At 33.7% G+C, this 24077-nt stretch overlaps 1 protein-coding gene across 2 annotated transcripts in view; it reads left to right on the top strand.

Annotated features, from left to right (window-relative positions):
• Positions 1-24077, top strand: part of DMXL1 (Dmx like 1) — a 129760-nt gene that overhangs the window by 98492 nt on the left and 7191 nt on the right. For both annotated transcript variants that reach the window (XM_061189539.1, XM_061189540.1), the window contains 7 exons: positions 3149-3235; positions 5810-5931; positions 6294-6435; positions 10767-10827; positions 16765-16892; positions 20780-20872; positions 23268-23359. In XM_061189539.1, coding sequence (XP_061045522.1) covers positions 3149-3235; positions 5810-5931; positions 6294-6435; positions 10767-10827; positions 16765-16892; positions 20780-20872; positions 23268-23359 — 725 coding nt within the window. The remainder of the gene's footprint in view (positions 1-3148; positions 3236-5809; positions 5932-6293; positions 6436-10766; positions 10828-16764; positions 16893-20779; positions 20873-23267; positions 23360-24077) is intronic.

Below are 24077 nucleotides of genomic sequence, written 5' to 3' on the forward strand. Positions count from 1 at the left end.
GCTGTCAAAATAAGTCAGCAGAGATTTAGCCCACCATATTGTCCCACCACCAAATCTAACTTCTGCTCTATGTACAGATGTTTTGTTCTGCCTTCTCTCACAGTAGATGTCACTGTCACTCTTTTATCCAAAGCCAAATCTTCCACCTGTGCACTGATCCTGTCTGCTCTTACCTCCCCAAGGACTTTGCTTCAGTATTTATTCATCTCACCTCCATGATAAATTTTTACCTCTCAAATTATTCTCAACATAAGCAAATATATTTTATTGTCTTACTTTAAAATGAAAACCAAAAAATCTGCCTTTGAGAATCTATTGCCTGATTTCTCTAAGCCTTTACCTGGGAAAATTCAATTACAGAGTTGCCTGTAAAGTCATTCAAGAAGACTTAAAGAGTAGTATTGCAAATACCATGTAGGAACTACCCAGCTTCAGAAATAAAACATTATCAACTCAGTGGAATGCCCCTGTGAACCTTCCCCAGTGGACTTCCTACCCTGTTCACCAGATGTCACATGTTTCTCTAACCTAGTTAAATATTATCTCCAGCCCTCTCCACTGAGATTGTCCTATAGTGTATGTCTACACTAGTTTCAGTAGTCAATTCTCTGTCTTTTTAAATTCAACTTTTCAGTATTCTTTGGTAGTGTTGATCCCAGCTACTTTGTTGAAACTCTTTATTTCACTTGGTTCCCATAACATCATCTTTGATTATTAAGTTCATAGTTGGAGAATGTTTCTTGTTCTTTCAGTTTATTCAGTGTCAGTATTTATCTTTCCCAGTGCTGTTTCGCACTCCTGAAATGACCAGTCTTTTTTTTCCTACCTTTGGAATGTTGGGTGCTCCAGGACTTAGTTCTCTAACCTTTTCTCTTTCTATCTTTACTTTCTCTTTGGGTTATCTGATGGCTTAAATATCATCCATTGGCTGATAATTCTTAATTCTCTCCAGCCCTGCTCATTTCGTGAAGTCCAGACTTGCATATATAATCTAGTAGTTACCTCCCCCTCAATGTCAAAACATAGAATTTTCTGTCTTCCCCTAATCCCAACCTAAACCTATTCTTTCCTTCACTTTTGTCTCAGTATCATTTTTTGAGAATGGTCTGAAAACTGGGAGTCACCCTTGCTTCCTCTCTTTTTCTCACTACTGCAGTCTCAACCTATTGGCAAAATTTATTCTAATGCTAACCACTTAATCAGTGCCACCATTCCTACTCCCCTAATCAAATACACCACTGCCTCTTACTTCAGCTACTGTAGTTGCCTCTTAACTAGTTTCCTGGCAGCCAGTCTCACGCCCTTTATGTTTTGCCCCACAGCATCCAGAATTATCAAAACCCTCCAGTGGTTTTCTAACCTTAAAATAAAATCTGAATTCTTTATTATAGCTTTTAAGGCCCTGTGCAAACTAAACTCTGCCTACTTCTCCAAATTCATCTCCTACAACTTATGATTGTTCTCAAAATTAAATATACATAAACTCTTGATGCCAAACACCATTCCTCCTACCCCACCCAACCCCACCCCTTTTAATTGATTCTCATGCAGGTCTTCTTGGGACCGCACTATTAAGAAACAATGTTTTAGTAAATCTAGATAATGAAAGGACAGGAATGTATTCCCACACTGAAGAAGGTTTTTTGAAGTTCATGGTTTCCTCTCCGTGAGTGTAAAGTCTGAAGAAGTGCTGCCGGTGAAACTGAAATTTTCCACCCACCCATTCATTACCAGCAAATAGCATATCCCTCTATTCCATGGAAATATCATTTGTCTTTATTTCCAATTTCTTCAAAACCCAGTAGTGGACACTTAGTGTACTTTAGATACCAGGCAGGTAGGTGGTTAAGTTGGGATTTTGGTCATGAAATTACAGAATTTGACTTAGACATTCTTACTGGATGATGGGCCTCAACCAGAACTAAGACTTTATTTAGAAAAGAAGTTAACCCTCAAATCAACCAAAATGCTGGTACGAGCAGTGAAATTCTTTCATGTTTGTTATCCAGTTGCATTTAAGATTAGAGTATATTTGACATCTTTACATCCAGTGACTATGAGTTTTGATTGCATATGGTTATTTTGGTTTGATTATATTATGTCTCTTTCAACTTTGCAAATGAACTGTCATCTTAGTTGCCATTTTTAAAAATACTGCTCACCCTCCTCAGTTCTGTGGTCAAACAGTGGATGGGGATTGGTGATATTTTATCTAAATTTTCCAGGAAGTTAATTTGTTTTCTGATTTCAAATTAATAACTTCTGCACTGCACAATGAGTTGTGAAACATTTTATAATAATTCATTTTAAAGGTTGAAGGTTAGAGAGGATAAAATAAAATGAAACAAAATAGTACATTAAGTAACATCTCCAACTCTTAACAATTGCCTCTTCATTTTACCTCTGTTTATTTTAGTAAATGTTGATTTTATACAGTACTCTCTTCTGAGTTGAAAGGTGTTTATGCCTTCTGTGGGGTAAGCAAAAGGTCAAATATATTTCCCTTGTCTAAAGTATATTGAATTATGGTTTATTCAGCTATTAAAATGATTACTGACTTGGGCAAATTACTATGTCTTTCCGGATTTCAGGTTTCTTTTATAAATTAAAAGTTATTTTAGACAAAGAGTCAGTAAAATATATTCAGCTGGCTATGTCCTACTTGTTCTTCTGTAGGCCATGAGCTAAGAATGGTTTTTATATTTTTGAAAGGTTGTTTTAAAAAAGAATATGCAACATAATTCTTTACTGGTCTGCAAAACCTAAGATATTTACCTTCTGACCTTTTAATATTAAAATATTTAAAATATTATCAAAGGATTCTAATACTAAGAAACACGGTAAACTTATCTTAACGTTAATAATTAGAATGTCTTAAAGTTAACTTATTGCAGCTTAAGAACATAAGCAGTTAATGAAGTTGTATATCAATTATCTTTTTATATGTGAAAAAGCAAATTTGAAAAGATGTAAATTCCTCTTGCCAAATTTTGTTTTAGAAATAAGTAACATGTAAAATAGTACCTTTGGATTTGAAATATCTGAAAAGTTTCTTAATTTATGCAAGTATTAAATGAAAGACACATATATTATGTTTTTTCATTTACTAAAATCACTGTATCTTTGTATTTTCTTTCCCTCCATTTAGATAGAAGCAGATTCGGGATATCCTGGAGGTAAAGCAAGAATTATTCATAAGGAATCTGATATCATTACTGCCTTTGCTGTTAATAAAGTAAGTACATAGACATTTTTCTTTTCTTTGATTAAGTATTCATAGTTGGAGAATGTCTCCTGTTCTGTCAGTTTATTCAGTAGCAGTGTTTCCCTTTCCCAGAGCTACTTTCTACTTAAATTGCAATGTGAGTAAATTTTTTATTTCATAAAATGATTATATTGTTTGATAATTTATTTGATCTTGGATGTATAGCAGATAAAATGTTTTATTACTACACAGAGGTCTCAAGTATTTATATATGCAGTTGCCTTTAGAATTTATTTATTTAATTTTATTTTTTATTTTTATTTTTTGGCATGCGGGATCTTAGTTCCCCGACCAGGGATGGAACCCATGCCCCTTGCAGTGGAAGCACAGAATATTAACCACTGGACCGTCAGGGAAGTCCCCTGCCTTTAGAATTTATACAACACATGCAGCTAATCCAAAGAAAATGTTTCCTGTTTTCTTTATATGAATATGTTGAATGTGGTTCTTCGTATAGATCAAAATTAAGCTTATATGTGACTCACAGAAATTCTCCCTCTTTGACTTTCAGCTACAATAGCTGCCCAACTAGAGTTTTCTTTGTATTCCTTAGCTTTCTTACTCAATATCCTCCTTAGAGGTGTCTATAAGCTACTTACAGAAGAGGTGGCCTTAGGTACAGTGGTCCAAGGTTGAAAGTTAGCTTAGTCATTTTCCCCTCTTATCTTCCCTAATTGCCTTACTGCAAAATGTATAGGGACTTCTAGTTGATTCTTCATCTTCCTATGCTATGTCTGTCTTTTTTTTTGCCTGCACCGTGCGGCTTGTGGGATCTTAGTTCCCTGACGAGGGATTGAACCCACACCCTCAGCAGTGAAAGCGCAGAGTCTTACCCACTGGACCACTGGGGAATTCCCTATGTCTGTCTTTTCTTTGATTTCACCTGGATAGATCCTTTGTCATTCTGTCCTCATCTTTCCCTGTGTTCTTCATCTCATATTCCTCAAAGACTCTCCCTAACAGTGACTAGTTCTGTTCATAGCAGGCAAGTTTGGGATTAGCCCCTTAGCCAGGCAGTTCTCATGATGTAATATCTATATAATGTGATATATACATATTACACAATACAAATATAAAATTATTATCTACACTCAACAAGTAACTTCCTTCCCCTGAAGAAAATAAGATTTTAATATTTTGTGCTATAAAACAAACTAGCTTTTTTCTCTTATTTGGATGTATTGTATAAGTAACTAGTAATGAACAGTCATCCACATATACAAAGTTTCCTGTTGACTCTGTAAGAGTGTACTTGTTTACTTTTTATTTCTCCAGATATACTGTTTTTACATCTTTGCTAAATTTGTAGCTAAGAAATATCCTTTGCTTTTAAATTGCAGTAATTTAAAATGCTGATGAGATTGAACTTTTCCCTATTTGTTTAGTTGTGAATTATCTGTGTCAAGAACTGTGAAGGATCTGAGATCTTCCCCTGCATTCAATCGAACAAGTTAGCTTTCACAGTTTAATGGATACTGTTAGAAGACACAAGACCAGAGACAAAGGACAGTTTATTACTAATAGCAAAAACTAGAATGTTAGCATTTTTGCTCTGGTTCCCTGAGGTACAGTTCCCACAAAGTGACAGCAAGAAGGCCAGTGATACCCAAATCTTTTCTAATGTACATTAAGCATATCTGCCTTTTGATCTGGAGGGAGAGACTATAGCTATATAGACATCCTGGCAATAATACTGTGAAACAAAGGCAGTCATTGACTAACTCACAAGACATGCAAAAGTGGAGAGTCCCATGGAGAATTACCTTCCAACAGTCTAGTTAATATCCTTTTCCCACGTATCTCTGGGGTCTCAGTTTTTTCTTATTAGTTTGTATTTAGCATTTTACATAATGGAAATACTAATCCTGTTTTCTTTTTGCTGTCAATATCTTTCCATTTTCTGTTTTAGAGATACATGTTTTAGATTTGTAGATGTTTAAAATTTTCTATCATTTAAACTGACCAAGTTTTCATTTATGATTTTTTCTGACATACTTCCCTCGCTCTTCTTCACCTCTTCTTTGTGACCTTTTCCCAAATTCTGTTTGTCTTGCCTAAGATCGAAAGGCTTTAGGTGAAAGTGATACCATCTTATTTGAATAATTCACCATTATTTCTTTAGTTTGGAGTTCCTCATCTCCCTTACCTTTCTTTACCTCCCAGGGCTCCTATATTGTTCAACATCTCACTCCACATTTCTGAACTGTGCAAACCTTAGGGAGATTGTACCATTCTAGTAGACTAGAGAGACAGTGCTGGGAGAAGAAATGAAGTGGCACATGCATTTCCATTTATAGCTGGCTTTCTGTTGGATGCTCTGGAATTCTTAGAATATAAACATATCTCCAAGCTCAAGCTGATGATTATTTCACTCAAAGTTATTTATTAAAATTAATTTAAAATATTTATTTGTGAAAATACTATTTATTCTGTACCTTAAAGTTATCATTTCTAGAGGCTGTTTTGTAGTCTCCCTTTTCAAAAGTAGCGCATATACACGTTATGCTTTTTTATTTAAAAAGTACTGTATGATTTATTTTTCAGGCGAACAGAAACTGCATAGCAATTGCTTCAAGCCATGACGTTCAAGAACTAGATGTTTCTGGAATTCTGGCTACACAGATCTATACTTGGGTAGATGATGATATAGAAATGGAAACCAAAGGGTACCCTTATACTTTGTTTTTATTTGGTGACATTGCAGTACGAATAATGACATCCACAGAACTATACCTTTCAATGATTTTTTAAAGGAATAGTCCTAGATTGTAAGCAAAGTGGAAATTGATATGCTAAAGAGTAAAGAAGGGGTAGCTGGAGCTTTAAAGAAGGGAATCGAGGGTTAGAAGAGAATAGGTGAAGGGATCTGAAATTGTTCACGTACGAAATTATTGTGAGTTGAGAGTTAAGAGCTGAAAAAAATTAATTTTAAAGGGAAATACAAAGTCATATGTTAGAGCTTTCAGGTATAACAGAAGAAATAAAGAACTGATGGGTTGCTTTCATTCTGGCTGATATTCCTTTGTAGGTCAGAAGATTTCTTGGTTATACATGCTCGTGATGATTTAACAGCTGTGCAGGGTACAACCCCATACACACATAGCAATCCTGGTACTCCAATTAACATGCCATGGCTTGGTAGTACACAGACTGGCAGAGGAGCATCAGTGGTATGTAAAGTTAAAAATATTTGTGTATAAATGTCCTGTTTTTCTCTCTAACTTAATAGATAAAAGATGATGTAAATATTTTGTTTTTAATTTTTAAAATTTTTTTGTTGAGTTATTGTTGCTGTACAATATTATATGTTACAGCTGTACAGTATAATGAGTCACAGTTTTTAAAGGTTATGCTCCATTTATAGTTATTGTAAAATATTGGCTATATTCCCCGTGTTGTACAATATATCCTTGTAGCTTATTTTACACATAATAGTTTGTACCTCTCAATTCCCTATCCCTATAACGCCCCTCCCTCCTCCCCTCTCCCAAATGGTAACTACTAGTTTGTTCTCTATATCTGTGAGTCTGCTTCTTTTTTGTTATATTCACTAGTTTGTTGTATTTTTTAGATTCCACATATCATACAGTATTTGTCTTTCTCTGACTTATTTCACTTAGCATAATGCCCTCCAAGTCCATCCATGTTGTTGCAAATGGCAAGATTTCATTCTTTATCATGGCTGAGTAGTATTCCAGTGTGTGTGTGTGTGTGTGTGTGTGTGTGTTTCACATCTTCTGTTTCCATTCGTCTGTTAATGGACACTTAGGCTGCTTTCATATCTTGGCAATTGTAAACAACACTACTATGAACATTGGGGTGCATGTATCTTTTTGAATTAGTGTTTTTGTTTTTGTTTTTGACATATACCCAGGAGTGGAACTGCTGAGTCATATGGTAGTTCTATTTTTAACTTTTTGAGAAACCTCCATACTGTTTTCCACAATGGCTGTACCAATTTATTTACCACCAACAGTGTACAAGGGTTCCCTTTTCTCCACATCCTCGCCAACATTTGTTATTTGTGTTCTTTTTGATGATAGCCATTCTGACAGGTGTGAGGTGATATCTCATTGTGGTTTTGATTTACATTTCCCTGATGATCAGCAATGTTGAGCATCTTTTCATGTATCTATAGGCCATCTGCATTTCCTCCTTGGAAAAAGAAACCACTCATTCTTCTTAATTACTCATGGAAAGATTACAAAAAGTGGTCATTTTCTAGGCCAAAAAGCAAGTCTCAATACATTTCACAGCACTGGTATGATACAGCCCCCATTCTCTGCTCCTTTAGACAGGAGGGTTCTCACCAAATATATTTTTTTTAATTCTTAATTTTTTGAATAAGTCATACTTGTTGGAAATTATAAATTTTGATTTGAAGAATAATATGTTTTCATTTGAAAAGGATAAAAATTATTTTAAATAAATAATTGAAAATACAAAGAGCTGTATTTTAAGTAATAATTATTTGGAACTTACTGGTCCAAATTAGGCCTCAGCAAACTACGGCCTATGGGTCAAATCCTGCCTACTACCTGTTGTGTCGACAACACGCTAAGAATGGTGTTTGTATTTTTCAGCCGTTGAAAAAAAATCAAAAGAAGAATGGTATTCTGTGACACATGAAAATTATATGAAATTCAGATTTTGTTGTCTATAAATAAAGTTTTATTGTAACATAGCCACACTCATTTGTTTTAATATTTTGTTTATGGATGCTTTCACACTACAGTGGTAGGATTGAGTATCTGAGCAGAGACTATATGCCCATAGAGTCCAAAACATTTATTATCTAATTCTTTACGAAAAAGGTTTGCCAACCCCTAGTCTAGATAATATTTTTAAATGGTTATCAACTAACAACTGTTAGTTGATGCTGAGACAAATTTTTCTTTTTTTGAACAAATAAAAATGATATACATTTTTTTTAATTTAAGCAAAATACAATATGCAGATGAACTAAAACAGAATTTTTCTGTAGTAATGGAGGATCTTCTTGAGCCCTGATTACCTAAGATGTGATCCATGTTTATACCCACATGAGATTCCTTTGTTGACACTTAGGGTATAGGAATTGATACACAGAACCAAAGAAACCCAGCACCAGCAATTCTTTCCATGGCTTTCTAGGTGGTAGGTGGTTTTTGTAAGGCTAATTATTTAAATAAAGGCTCAGTCATCTTTAATAATACCTGATAATATTTTATACTTAATGCAGTTCCTTTATCACTCATATAACCTTATTATTGTTTGAGATATCTGTTGTAGCTGTTGTAATTACTCCTACTTACCATTCTTTAGATGAAGCTTGAGATCCAGAAAGGTCAAGGAATTTAACTCAGGTCACTATCTCAAATTTGTGGGAGAGCTTGTGTTAAAGCCCTCCATTCCCCTTCACTCATTGATTTCAGGTAGGAGTGTTTTAAGTATTAAGAATTTGAAAAGCAATCTAGTGATTATTCAAAAGAAAAGACTTGGTCATTAATAGTTAAATTTTTTCCAATGGACAGATACATTAAAATTCATTTGTAAAACCTACTGATATTATTATCTTTTAAAGAACTTAAAGAGAATATACAAAATATACAAAAAGAAATAATAAGCACTTTTTCCAACTCCATTTTCAGAGAATAGGTTATAATTCTTCCTGTAACAGCTTTCTTTCTGGTCTCTCTGCTTCTATACTGCTCCCTCTGTTTTGTACACAGCAGGCAGAGTTGCTCTTTTCTAAAACATCATTCAGGTTATCACTCCCATGCTTAAAACTTTAAGATTTCCCAGTACAGCTTTAAAACAAGTCCTTAACATGGCCTCTAAGGCCCTATGTGATTTAAACTCTGCCAGCCTCTGCAGCAGCATCTCCCTTGTTTCCACACCTGATTCCCTCTGCTCTAGTCACAGTGGCCTTCTTTCTGTCACTTGAGCACATCAAGCTCAGAGCCTTTACCTTGTTTTCTGCTTGAAATACTCTTCTTCTGTTTACCATTCAGATCTCAACTCAAATTCCCAGAGATTTCCCTTGCTTCCTTAGCAAAGGTATCTGCTCCTCCCTACGCTACTGCCAGCCACACTGTTATCTCATTTGATCGTCATATTATCCCATTTTATCATCTCATCATCAGTTTGGAAATTATTCATTATTGGGTTGTCTTTTTTTTTATACCCTCTGCAATGCAAGCTCTTTGAGAGATTATGTTATGCCTGCCTTATATATTGATGATCTCTAAGTAGAATGGTGCTTAACATTTAGTAGGTGCTCAGAAAATATTTGTTTATTCTCCAGAGTATTATAATATGGAAATTTACCTTTGTTATTCCTCTTAGGACTGAATTTTCTTCCTATTTAAATGTTAGAAGGACATCTTTTTTAGTTGGGGTCATTGTGGTTTGTAAACCAATATAATAAGGTGGTTCCTTTTTATATGGATCTTCTAAAATAATTAGTGATTTCTTTCCCTTATAATATTCTACATATGCTTTCAGAATCTTATTTAACTTTCTTTTTTTTACTCATGATTTTCCTTTGATACTCTTACCAGAAAAAAAATGATAATTAAAAGAAAGAACAGGAATCTTTAGACTTTTTCTAAATTGAGGGGCAAGGGATTTAAACATGAAGTTTACTAAACAGTAGTAACATTCAGAAGGTTGTTTTTTGTGTGTAGAGGATTTGATCAAATATTTTCTTAATCCTATTATTTTATTAAATTATGAATGCTAATGAAAAGGAATACTAGTTATGACCAATTTCTGCTGTTTTGGAGTATAACTGCAGCCATATATATCTTTCAGTGTTTCTATCCCTCACTGGTTCTGCTGGCCTAGTTCCTTCCCTCCCTACCAAATCCCCACTTTACTTACAGCTTTAGGCTAATTGAACAATTTAAAATCCAGAAGAACAATAACAACAAAATGTACATGAGACTGGTGCTACAAACTTAGGATAACCTATAACTATAGTTACAGTTATAAGTAGGAAATAGTCTATAAATTAAAATTATCTCTTTAATTTCGCATGTTTAGTTTACTCTTATTTGACAGGCTATGTAAATCATTCAAAGCATAATTTTAAAATGGGTAAATAAATAGTTCCAAACTATCAGTTAAAAATTTATACAGTTTTCTGTTTACCTCTTTTTTTTTTTTTTTCACATTCTTCTGCCTGTCTTTTTAACCTTATACTATTCAGGATTGTTCCAATAAATTTAATGGGATAAGAAAAGAATTGGCAAGAAAGGAGGTAAGACTAAATTCTTGAGGTGAATTTGTTCTTAGATACTAGGTAATGATGCAGAAAATGTATGTACACTTAAATGTTACAGAGCTGAGCTATTAAATTTCATTTCTGTTACCATGTTTAGTATTTTTAGCACCCATTACGATAGTTATGGAATCATGTAAAAATGAATAAATGTTATTTGAATTTCCTGTCACAATTTAAATTTTTAATACTACTTTTTATTGTAACTGTAAAAGAATGATTTTTCTTTGTTAACAGATGATTAAGAAAGCCATTAATAATGTCAGAAGAATGACTTCTCATCCAACTCTTCCTTACTGTAAGTTGATAATAGCCATTATTTTAAGGAATTTAAAGGAAACTTTTAGTTTCAATTGAAAGATAGTCAACACTTACTTTATTTATTTTTTTGTAGGGAATGTTTGCTAGCAAGTAAAATCACTTCAAAATTGGGTAAAAATAGAAAAAGTGATTTTCCTGAATTAATAGAGAAGGCTAACTTAATATGTAAATTTTTAGCATTTTGACTGAATATTTCTGTTATCACATTTTATTTTCGAACATTTCTGGACTCTGCACAATGTTAAATTGTAGTTGATAATTATTGTTTTAATAATTGGATCACTTCCTTTTTTTATTACATAGAACAGAACCATATCTGGGTCACTTGTAGCCTCCTCATAATCAGTTTGTATTTTATTAATATTTTGTCAGTTTGTCTTTTATCAGATACACTAATAGTAAGTATAGGAAATGGTTATTACTACATTCTTATATTCTAAGGCAGGATATATTTATTTTTAGTTAATCTTCCTAGGAATCTCAAAAGTTTTTCTTCCTTTAACAAAGATTTAATGGGGAATTTATTGGAAGTATTGAAGCAGAGAAAAAATAATAGAGACAACTTTAAAATTAACTGGTGGGTTGGAATCAGTATTCATATTGGCATGTGTGTATTCCAAGTTTTTTTAAATATAATTTTTAAGTAGTGCCCTTCATCAAATTGTCCTACTACACAGTAACAAAAATAGTGAAAATAGTGCATGTTAATTAAAAGGTACTCATGTCCCTCCAATTTAATAACCTATAAAAAAATTGTACCACCTTTTTTATGAGAGATGTTTTGATAAAATAGGAGTGGCAAAACCAGTGTTCTTTTCTACCTAATTATAATAAGTGCTGTAAGCATCTATTACCAAAGTTGTATACCAATGTCTAATAAAAGGATTGAAGAGAACCATATATTTAAGATGAAAAGGGTAACTTCTGTTACTTATGCTAGAGGTAAAAAATAATATTGAAAATTAGCTCTATACAATAGGGTTTAGAAGTTTCCTGAAATATTGAAGGGATTTCATTATTTCTCCGTCCCAAAGCATGTATCATGACAGGTGACTAGTTTATAAATAGGCTCTACCTCAAGCCCATAAATTTAAAGAAAATAATCCCTAGCTTCAAAGGCAATTAATGGACTTATTTTCAGAGTTATTAGGTAATATCATGTAACTTCTGTCTTGCGGTAAGTACTTTCTCTGTTCAGAGAAGAACTACTATAACTGGCAGATAAGAGACTTGAAAAATTAAATGCTAATTAAATTAATCACTGAAATTTTTTTACAGTATATTTTTTCATGTCATGAACAAGTCTCACAGATAGTAATTTAGTTCAACAATAGGCTCCTTTCATGTACTGGAAATGTTTTGAAACAAGTTTTTTAAAAATTTTACACTGAATTACAGATACCTCAAAATAGTTCCTTCCTTCCTTTGGAGTAGATTTTTTTTAAATCTTAGTCATTGTAAACCAAAACTTTTGGACTTCTACTCCAGGGAAATTTTTTAGAAGTTAATCTAATAGGTTGAACTGAAATAGAAATGTAAGTCTTAAAAGGAAAGCCCCATTTCAAAAACAAAAAATGAATATATTAAGATTTTTAAGGTTGCATTTAACTCTTTCCTTACATGTATATGATGTAACAGACTTTACTTACTAATAAGGAATATTTGCTTAGACAACCTGGTTATAGGAACGTTTGTGGTTTTTTTGTTTTTTAAAGAATTAATTTTTGGCTGCATTGGGTCTTCATTGCTGCACACAGGCTTTCTCTAGTTGTGGCGAGCGGGGACTACTCTTCGTCGCGGTGCGCGGGCTTCTCATTGCAGTGGCTTCTCTTGTTGCAGAGCACGGGCTCTAGGCACGCGGGCTTCAGTAGTTGTGGTGCACGGGCTCAGTAGTTGTGGCACGCGGGCTCTAGAGTGCAGGCTCAGTAGTTGTGGTGCATGGGCTTAGTTGCTCTGCGGCATGTGGGATCTTCCCAGACCAGGGATCGAACCCGTGTCCCCTGTATTGGCAGGCAGATTCTTATCCACTGTGCCACCAGCGAAGTCATGGAACCTTTGTTTTTTTAAGTTTTAGTTTATAAGGCTTTAAGAGAGTGTTTCATTTTACATGTGAGCTACTAATAATTAGGGATTTTTTTCAAATAAATTAAATAAAACCATAAATAATAGAAAAAATTGAGTGGTTTTTAAATGCATCTAGTCCAATTTATTTTTTTGATTAAGCTAGGCAAGACTATAGAGGAGAGGGGGGATAGAATTAACATCCCTAGTCTCAAGAAATTCTACCCACCCTTCCATCCCAGCCCAGTGTTAAAACATGTCAAAACAGTTGAAGCTTCTTTATTTTAATTACTTGGAAATGAATGAGGGAAAGTTGACTTATGTATGACCAGCAATGTGCTAGATACTTTACTTTTACATACATTAATATAATTTCTCACTACCTCTGTACCACATTAATACTGATAACTATTCTTAATGTAAATTTAGGCCTATATGTTAGGCATATTTCTGAATGATTTATATGAATTATCTCATTTACTTCTCAGAACTGTCCAGTGACTTATATATCATTAATGATATATATCACTATTATAGTGACTTATATACCTTTTACTAGAAGGAAATAGGCTCAGGGAGATTAAGTAAGTTTCCTAGTAACACACAATTAGTAAATGGTAAAGTAAAGAATTTAATAATTATTTAGTTTGTTCATATTCCTTAATGAAACAGATAACATATATTTCAGATATCAGATCAGTCACAATAACTATTAGAAATGATTTTTTTAGCATGACTTTCAAGACCTTCTACAATCTTTTTTTCAGAGAAAAATGCATAAATTTAAACATCAGTAGTATGACTGATAAGACTTGGCTGTTAAAAATCCCAAGATTTTTTTTTTTTTTTTTTTTTTTTTCACACACACTGTATTTTATTTTTACAAGAGATAAATAGACTGACACCAAGCATTGTACATGGATGACCACAACAAAAGCAACAATGATTGCAATTACCAAACATGAAACACACTCATACTATGTCATAATATTGACATTCAGTCCAGTAATCCTCCACTGCAACAGCTCCTTTACTTTGCAGTGAAAATTGATTTGTATATTCTTTGCCTCTGAGTTCTTGTGGGATTTTTTCTTTTTTTAAATTCAACCAGAAAGTCACAAAAATTATACTCATCCTCATCAGTTCACTCAGTCCCATGTAATTAATTTTTTTTTTTATCTTGATCTTTTGTTAGCACTTTTATGAGCTCATCAGTTTTTCATTAGAGTTCTGAAAATGCTTGTTCATTCAGTTCAGCAGTACAGTCAGGTACCAGAAACCTGTACTTGTCAGAGTCTTTTCCATGAATTTCCTGAAGATGAAACCCTTTTATAGGAACATATTTACAAAAGCATCAGAGTACACCCAGAACTGTCTGTAAATGACAAAAGACTTAAAAATGACCACGGTTAAAGATTTGATGAAAGTTCATAATAATGCAGTTGACAAGAAAATTAGTTATTTCTGAGATATACATTTTAAAGTAATAACTAGGATTATGACTTATAACATTATACCAGAACATATAAGATTTTTAGAAATTTCATGTAATGTCTGAAACATTTATATTAACATATTTCCATACAAATAACCCAATGAAAGTTTAGTATTAGTTGTTTTGTTTGTTTGTTTATACTGCAGGTTCTTATTAGTCATCAATTTTATACACATCAGTGTATACATGTCAATCCCAATCGCCCAATTCAGCACACCACTATCCCCACCCCACCGCAGTTTTCCCCCCTTGGTGTCCATATGTCTGTTCTCTACATCTGTGTCTCAACTTCTGCCCTGCAAACCGGCTCATCTGTACCATTTTTCTAGGTTCCACATACATGCGTTAATATACAATATTTGTTTTTCTCTTTCTGACTTACTTCACTCTGTATGACAGTCTCTAGATCCCTCCACGTCTCAACAAATGACTCAATTTCGTTCCTTTTTATGGCTGAGTAATATTCCATTGTATATATGTACCACAACTTCTTTATCCATTCGTCTGTTGATGGGCATTTAGGTTGCTTCCATGACCTGGCTATTGTAAATAGTGCTGCAATGAACATTCGGGTGCATGTGTCTTTTTGAATTACGGTTTTCTCTGGGTATATGCCCAGTAGTGGGATTGCTGGGTCATATGGTAATTCTATTTTTAGTTTTTTAAGGAACCTCCATATTGTTCTCCATAGTGGCTGTATCAATTTACATTCCCACCAACAGTGCAAGAGGGTTCCCTTTTCTCCACACCCTCTCCAGCATTTGTTGTTTGTAGATTTTCTGATGATGCCCATTCTAATTGATGTGAGGTGATACCTCATTGTAGTTTTGATTTGCATTTCTCTAATAATTAGTGATGTTGAGCATCTTTTCATGTGCTTCTTGGCCGTCTGTATGTCTTCTTTGGAGAAATGTCTATTTAGGTCTTCTGCCCATTTTTGGATTGGGGTGTTTGTTTCTTTAATATTGAGCTGAATGAGCTGTTTATATATTTTGGAGATTAATCCTTTGTCCGTTGATTCGTTTGCAAATATTTTCTCCCATTCTGAGGGTTGTCTTTTCGTCTTGTTTATGGTTTCCTTTGCTGTGCAAAAGCTTTGAAGTTTCATTAGGTCCCATTTGTTTATTTTTGTTTTTATTTCCATTACTCTAGGAGGTGGATCAAAAAAGATCTTGCTGTGATTTATGTCAGAGTGTTCTTCCTCTGTTTTCCTCTAAGAGTTTTATAGTGTCCAGTCTTACATTTAGGTCTGTAATCCATTTTGAGTTTATTTTTGTGTATGGTGTTAGGGAGTATTCTAATTTCATTCTTTTACATGTAGCTGTCCAGTTTTCCCAGCACCACTTATTGAAGAGACTGTCTTTTCTCCATCGTATATCTTTGCCTCCTTTGTCATAGATTAGTTGACCATAGGTGCGTGGGTTTATCTCTGAATCCCAAGATTTTATACTGCTGAACTGAATGAATAAGCATTTTCAGAACTCTAATGGAAAACTGATGAATTCATAAAAGTGCTAACAAAAGATCAAGATGAAAAAAAAAATTAATTACATGGGACTGAGTGAACTGATGAGGATGATTATAATTTTTGTGACTTTCTGTTTGAATTTAAAAAATAAAAAATCCCACAAGGACTCAGAGGCAAAAAATATACAAATCAATTTTCAGTGCAAAGTAAAGGAGCTGTTACAGTGGAGGATTACTGGACTGAATGTCAATATTATGACATAGTATGAGTGTGTTTCATGTTTGGTGATTGCAGTCATTGTTGCTTTTGTTGTGGTCATCCATTTACAATGCTTGGTGTCAGTTTATTTATCTCTTGTAAAAATAAAATACAGTGTGTGTGTGTGAAAAAAAGAAAATCCCAAGTTTTTTTTTTTTAAATACAGTTGAGTTATTAAAGTATTGTGTTCGTCTCAGGTGTACAACATAGTGATTCAATATTTTTATAATTACAAAATGATCACCATGATAAGTCTAGTTACCATCTGTCACCATACAAAGTTAAGTAATTCCAAGAATTTGAATCTTTATCATAAACGTTATCTACTAAAAGCTATTAAAACGTAACTGAGATAATTTCAAAAGGAAATAAAGTTTATAGAGGTCTGATTTAATTGCTTCTGTTGTTTTGTGTGAGGATATGTTCTGTCAGATGAAAGAACACCATGTAATTATCTGTTTTTAAGATTGAGAGTATTCAAGTGAAATTTCATACAAAGGTAAATTCATGTGAATTGACTATGATTCATTTCTTAGATATTTCTTCCATAAAGATTTTCACATTGGATTAAAAAATAAATTTGCCAAAGATTCCTGAAACAAATTTGCAATTTTTTCCCTCTTATAATGCAGATCTGACAGGAGCTCAAGATGGAAGTGTGAGAATGTTCGAATGGGGCCATTCTCAACAAATAACCTGTTTCCGATCTGGTGGCAATTCAAGAGTTACAAGAATGAGATTTAACTATCAAGGAAATAAGGTAGTATATAAAAATGTAAATAGGGAAAATGGTTTGATTTCGTTAAAGGTTTATAAATATTACTCACTTGGATTTCTGAAAAGAACAGCTCAATGAGCTAATGGTGAAGTATTAATCCATCTGTATGAATTCTTTTTAAAGAAATTCCTCTCAAAACTTAAATTCACTTGGTTCTTCCTGGAAAGACATTATATACATGTCCATTAAAATTCTCTTATATGATGCTTAAGGACCAAATGATTATAGGACCATCTTATATTACACATTTTTTATTAAATACATGTGCTTACTTTACCCTCTGGGACCTACTCAAAGTATGGTCAAGTACCAAGTAGTAAGTAACATCTGGAAGTTGATTAGAAATGCAGATTATTGACTCTAGTCCAGACCTATCAAATCACCATCTGCATTTTAGCCAGATAACTCTTGTGATTTGTACACAACATTAAAGTTTTGAGAAGCACTGCTCTAGAACAGGGTGTTAACAAACTATGGCCTAGCCACCTGTTTTGTAAATAAAGTTATATTGGAACACAGCTAACCCATTCATTATTTGTTTTCTATGATTATTTTCCCAGTACTGCAACAGAGTTCAGGAGAACAAAGACTACAGCTGGCAAGCCTAAAATATTTACTATACGGGCCTTTTAATAAAAGTTTGCCAACCCGGCTCTTACCGGCTTCACTTCCCGTAATCCTCCTTTCCTCAAACTGCCTCTCTCTGCTCCTCTTATCTTACTAGCACTTTAAACAACTACTGAAGGGGAAATCAGCCTGCTCTTTGTCTTCAGGGCCATGCTTCACTAAAAACATTCACACAGGCCCTAGCTGATGGTTCATCTTGCCTTTCATTTTCCCTCAACCTCCAAACCTTCCACCCTCCTTACGTGTTACTTGTGTCATGGTGTGCTGCAACCTTTTTGCCTACCACATTTATCAGATGGCTCTTATCATTTCACAGAAGTCAATGATAATTTTTCATGTAGTTATGAAACAAAATTGAGAGCATATAATTTCTTAATACCAATTAGCAACATTCTTTGCTCCTTAATGGGAAATTAAGGGGATTTAATCTAAAAGCCTTTAGAATTCTACTGTACTTTCAGCTGTATAACCTATCAATACCACTTATGTGCTCATATTTTTCCACTTTGGTTGTCAATGTTACATTGTTCCTAACTAATCTCTGTACTTCGACCCTATCTCTCTAATGCATTCTTCATGTTGTCAACAAAGTTATATAACAAATAGCATAGGGAATTCCCTGGCGGTTCAGTGGTTAAGACTCACGTGCTTTCACTGCCGAGTGCGTGGGTTTGATCCCTGGTCGGGGAACTAAGATTCCACAAGCTGTGTGGTGCCGCCGTAAAAGAAAAAAGAACAAATAGCATAATTATATAACTACACTATAGGTGAGATCATATTGTCCTTTTCAAGAACCTGCAGCGTCCTCATTGTATCCAAAAGCCCATATTCTTTAGTGTGGCATTCAAGTCCTTCTACACTCGGAGTTATTTTATAGATTTTACACTCACTACAACGTTCTATGTAGGCTATTTTAAGGCACAACAAACTTCCTTATTGTCTGCCCAAGTCTCTTTGACAGGCAGTCAGCTTACTGTTGATTCATCTCAGCCATGATGGTGCCCAAGAGCACAACACCTAAGCGTGCTATCTCCCTTAGTAGGGAAGCCTACTGGAGTAAATGGAACAGATAACTCATACTACAGTATATCACAGTAATGCTGATCATTTTGTCAAAAGCCATTGGACATTGCAGAAAAACCAAGAGGCTAAAAGGGAGCATTTAGCAGAAAAAAATGACCTGTGAGGAATAATTCCTTGGATTTAGGAAGATCCTACATTGTAAAACAAGAACGGGATTCTATGAACCAAAGGCAGTAGAACAGTAAAGAATTTTTGGAAATTAAAAACATGATTCCCCAAAATTAGGAGAGTAGAGGAACTACTGATTACAAGGGCTGAATAGCAGAATGGAAGTATTTGAAAATCAAGTTTGTGACTGGTTAGTACAAATTTGGAATTTATCCCATGATGAAAATAACCCAAGAAATAAATTGAGACTAGACCCAGGAGAATTTATAAAAGACATTTAAAAGATATATCAGAAGAAGAAAAAAGGTGATGGAAGAGAAACATTATATTAAAAGGAATAATAAAATAAAAATTTCCCCAAAGCAAAACATGGAATTTTAGAAAAAGAAGGGCCTACCAAGTACTAGGCAGAAGTATTGAGAAACAGCACATGCCTAGACACAGCCTGATTATCTGATTTTTGTTTTTTTTAACTGAAGGATAAAGAGAGCTTCTAGGAAGGAGTAGGGGTAAAAATGATTGCTTACAACCTCTCCACCCCCCTATCTAAAGTTAATGGCATCGGCCTCCTCAAAAATAGAGGTTACCAATAGACAGTAGAACAGTATTCACAGAATTCTGATGGATAAGGAATGGGGTCGGTCTATCCAAACTGTCATTTAAATTTGGTGGCAAAATAAACACATTTTTAAGTATGCAGAGAATTAGCACATTCCATATACCCTTTCTGAAGAACGTACCTAAACCTACTCCAGAAAACATAGGATAAACCACAGAAAGGATAAACGTCGGAAAAATATCTGTAACAAAAATAGTAAACAATGGATTAATATTCCTACTATTAGTCCTGTCAGTCAATTTTGTAAGAAGACAATGAAAAAGAAGACAAAGAATGTGCACAATTTACCAAAAAAACCAAAAAACAAACAAAGCCCTATGCATGGCCAATAACTCTCACTAATAACTGAAGAAATGCACATTAAAATGAGACTTTATTTCTGTTAATCGACAAATATTATAATTTTGTAGTATGCAGTGTTGACTAATGTGTAAGAAAAATGGGTGTGTAAATTGATATTACCACTTAGGATTTAATTTTGGCTTCACCTACCAATTTTAAATGATGCCCTTTGACAGAGCTTTTTCTTTTCTAGATGTCTATCCTATATAAATACTCAGAGGTGTATATGTAAGAATGTTCAAAGCAGCACTTTTTATTATAGGAAAAATTGGAAATTCTATAGGGAAAAGCTTTAAAACGTTCAATGCAACTATATAGTGTAATACTACACAGCACAAGAATGAGGTAGATTTATACATACCAGTGTGAAAAAATGGCTATAATAAGTAAAAAATGTAATTGTAGAACTGTATATTATCATAATTTTAAAAAAACCTTGTATCCTTGTATGTATGAATGTTTGAATATTCATAGAAAAAATCTGAAAGGGAACACTATCAAATTGTTAATAGTTGTTATATCTGTAGATGGGAGAGGGCAGGAGTCTGAATTAGACATTTGTTTTATTTTAAGATCTGTATCATATACTCCCTTACTGGATTATTTTGTCATCTTTCCAGTCAAAATGCTCTGAGTTTCCATAGTGTAATTCCTTTACTGTGATAAACTTTGTTTCATTTTCTGCTGTTGTTTACATGTTTTCCTTGTATATCTCTGGAAGTCCTTACTTTGTCTTTTTTAAGATGAACAGTTTTTTATCTTATATATGCTAAAACTTTGTCACATGGCTTAATGTGTAAATCCAGTATCCTATTTTTGGAGTACTTACAGAGAATATACAGACTATGCTGTCGGTTAGTATAATAAATTGAGTGTCTGATGTTAGTTTCCTTTATAGCCACCCTGGAATTTTTTAAAGCAATAGCTAAATGTTTTTCTGGACTAGATCCATGCATAGGTGAAGTGAAAAGTCAAGCAACTTATCAGTCAAATGTTTAAGAGTTAAAATATGAGATTCACAGTGAGGGTAAGGGTAAATATGTGCTTTTTTATTTGTATTAAATACTTTTAAATATTTTTTTTCTCTAAGTTTGGAATAGTTGATGCTGATGGATATTTAAGTTTGTATCAAACAAACTGGAAATGTTGTCCAGTTACTGGAAGTATGCCTAAGCCATACCTGGTAAGCCAAGAATTCCTACCTTTAAAATTTTTTGAATTTTTATTTTCAAGAAACCAAGAATATATACTTGCAAGAAATATCAAAGCCAAAATATAAAATCTGTCTAGTCCTGTGTATTCAATCACTTTACTCTAAGTTTCTGTCCTTGTATTATGTTGAAAATTACACTGTGAGGTATAAAAATCCTTAGTCTCTGGTAACTTGGAAAATAAACCTGTATGAAAGTACCTGGTTCTGATGGCAAGGGGAGATCAGATTTGTGGTTACTCAGAGGCAGGGATGGAGAGGGGAAATTGGATGGAGGCAGTCAGAAGGTACAAACTTCCAGCTAAAAGGTAAGTAAGTACTGGGTATGTAATGTACAACATGATTAACATAATCAACACGGCTACATGTTATATATGAAAGTTGTTAAGAGAGTAAATTGTAAGCATTTTTGGAACAAGGAAAAATATTTTTTCTTTTTCTTTCATTTTATATTTATGCGAGGTGATGGATGTTACTAAACTTATTGTAGTAATCATTTCATGATGTATGTAAGCCAGAACATTATGCTGTACTCCTTAAACTTATGCAGTGCTGCATGTCAATCATTTCTCAAAACTGAAAGAAAAAAAAAAAAGAAAACATAGAAAAGTAAAAAAATCTCACCAGAAAATGTAAATAAATAATAAAAGCTAATGGATTAGTCACTTGATAAAGACCAAAGTAGTAAAATTAATTAAAAATGCAATGATTAGTCAAGGGATAAATAAAATAAAAAGATGTTAAAAAAAAAAAAAAGAAAGAAACCTGTATAGAACCAACATGGTACCTCCGGAGACCCATGCAACCCATGGGTTACTCAAGCCCTTTTCTAGCCTCACTAAATGGCAGTGGCTATGATACCTAAAAAGAATGATCAACAGACCAGTGCATCTGGTTGTTTTTCTGCAGTTATTATCCCTTATGAACAAAGTAGAAAGGGTATCCTATAGCTGGTGCTATTTTCTTGCCCATCTCTTTAAAAAAAAAAAAAAATGATACATCTCTATTCAGGACCACACAGGTTTAGTGAACCTTCCGCAGCTTCATAGAACACTGAATTTATATTTGATGGATTCTTTAGTGAAGCCCTTTATAGGACTAAGCAATATCTATCAAGAAAAAAATTAAGAATATGGGTTAAAATTCCAGTAATTCACCCAAGGTTAAATGCTAGAATAAAGTACTGGTCTAAGTGAAAGCAAGTAAGGGAGTGTTGGTGAGGGTACCTTGAAAAAATATTTATTTTTCCTCCTATTTTCATTCAGGCAGCAGATTAAATGTACAGGTGGGCCTTGAACAACACAGGGGTTAGGGACACTGGACACCTCACCCCGCCCCAAGTTGAAAATCTGCATATAACTTTGCAGTCAGCCCTCCATATCCATGGTCCTGCATCCACAGATTCAACTAACCTTGGATCGTGTAGTACTGTAGTATGTATTTATTGAAAAAAATCTGTGTATCAGTGGACCCATGCAGTTCAAACCTGTGTTGTTCAAGGGTCAACTGTACAAGTTTATGTTTCTTAGGGGACTGCCTTTTTTTTAAAACTTCTAAAAAGACAAATTGGATTAAAAACGAACATTATTTGCTTTGGGGGATTAAAGTAGATTTTGTTTTAAAGACATATCTAGCCCAGCTGCAGTGGTGGTTGGGGGCAATGGGGAAGTGACTCAAAGGAAAACTTTTTCATATGATGATTTTGACATATTTTAAAATTTTATTTTTTATTGAAGAGAAACATCTGAACAGACATAACTTGGAAGCCTTTATAACTGACTAAACCTCTCATAGTAGTTTGTTATTGTTTGATGGAATATTGAGAAACATTGTAAATTTTCTAATTTGTTGACTATTAGTAGTATTTTTTATTCACATATTTGAAAAAGTATTTGAAAGCTTAAATATTTCTGAAAATAAATAATTCAGTCTGAGATCATCTAAAATTCTAATTTTTGTTTGCTAAGACAAAAATTTTCACAAGTATCCTAAGAAAAATGTTTGAAGTTAACCTTCTTTTGTTTCCCTTTGAACTTTTGGTTGAACAAAAGCAGAGGTCATAAAAGGTCATAACGTATGCATCTTATTTAAATGGTTCAGGGAAAGTTGTGTTTGTGTATGTGTGTGTGTGTGTGAAAGAGAAGAGGCAAAACAAATGTGCCAAAATGGTAAACATTTGTGAATCGGGGTAAAGGGTATAGGCGAGTTCTCTGTATTACTCTTGCAACTTTTCTAAAATCTGTGGGGGAAAGAACACAAGGATTTAAGTAAGCCACAAATTACATGATCACTTTTTGATTAATACATCTACATGCTTATAAAATTGTTTGTGACAGCAATAAACGTGTGTTGTTTATAACCATTCCAGACTTGGCAGTGTCATAACAAAACAGCCAATGATTTTGTCTTCGTTAGTTCCTCCTCTCTGATAGCTACGGCTGGTCTTTCAACTGACAATAGGTAAGAGATTATAACTGAAATTGAAGTCTGTGTATGTATAGCTAAGCTTTATTTTTTAATTGCTTGATGTCCTTATATCTCAATAATGTTTTCATAATTACACCTTTAAATATTTTTATTTAAAGAGACTTGTTTCTTAGAGCTTTTTTAGTGTTTTAATTGTAAAGCTAAGGAAATTCTGGTGACATTAAAGACAAAATCCATTCCTTCTGGATATTTAGTATTATAATGTTAAGACTTTAGTGTAGGATAAAAGAATTTGATTGTTGGTAGAGTTTTTCCTCCATATTATTTGCTATGTATTAAGAAAGCTTGAGGCCAAAAAAAAAATAAAGAGTATTATTTATTGGCCATGCTATTTAGTTAAACCCTCACCACAGCTTTATTATATCGCATTATCAATGTTTCACAGTAAGAACACAAGAAGCTGAGAAAGACGTGTTAGTTGTATAATAACTAGTAAGTGACAGCCCGTCCCCATCTCCCCAAATAGGTTAAATATGCAGAAAAAAAAGTCTCCTCCCTCCATGTCCAGGCACAGTTTTTACTTCCCTCCTACAGCTGAGTTCTGAGATTAAGGCCTTCCGAGGTTGCTGAGCTTTTGTGTTTGTCTTGAGGCCTCACTTTACACTCTAAGTGGGAATTTTAGGAATATGGAGTTTTCAGCCCATTTTTCATAGAAATTCTTATACATATTTGTGCCTCCTTTGTAATTCAC

The sequence above is a fragment of the Eubalaena glacialis genome, chromosome 4, assembly GCF_028564815.1.
Source record: "Eubalaena glacialis isolate mEubGla1 chromosome 4, mEubGla1.1.hap2.+ XY, whole genome shotgun sequence".
Lineage (NCBI taxonomy): Eukaryota > Metazoa > Chordata > Mammalia > Artiodactyla > Balaenidae > Eubalaena > Eubalaena glacialis.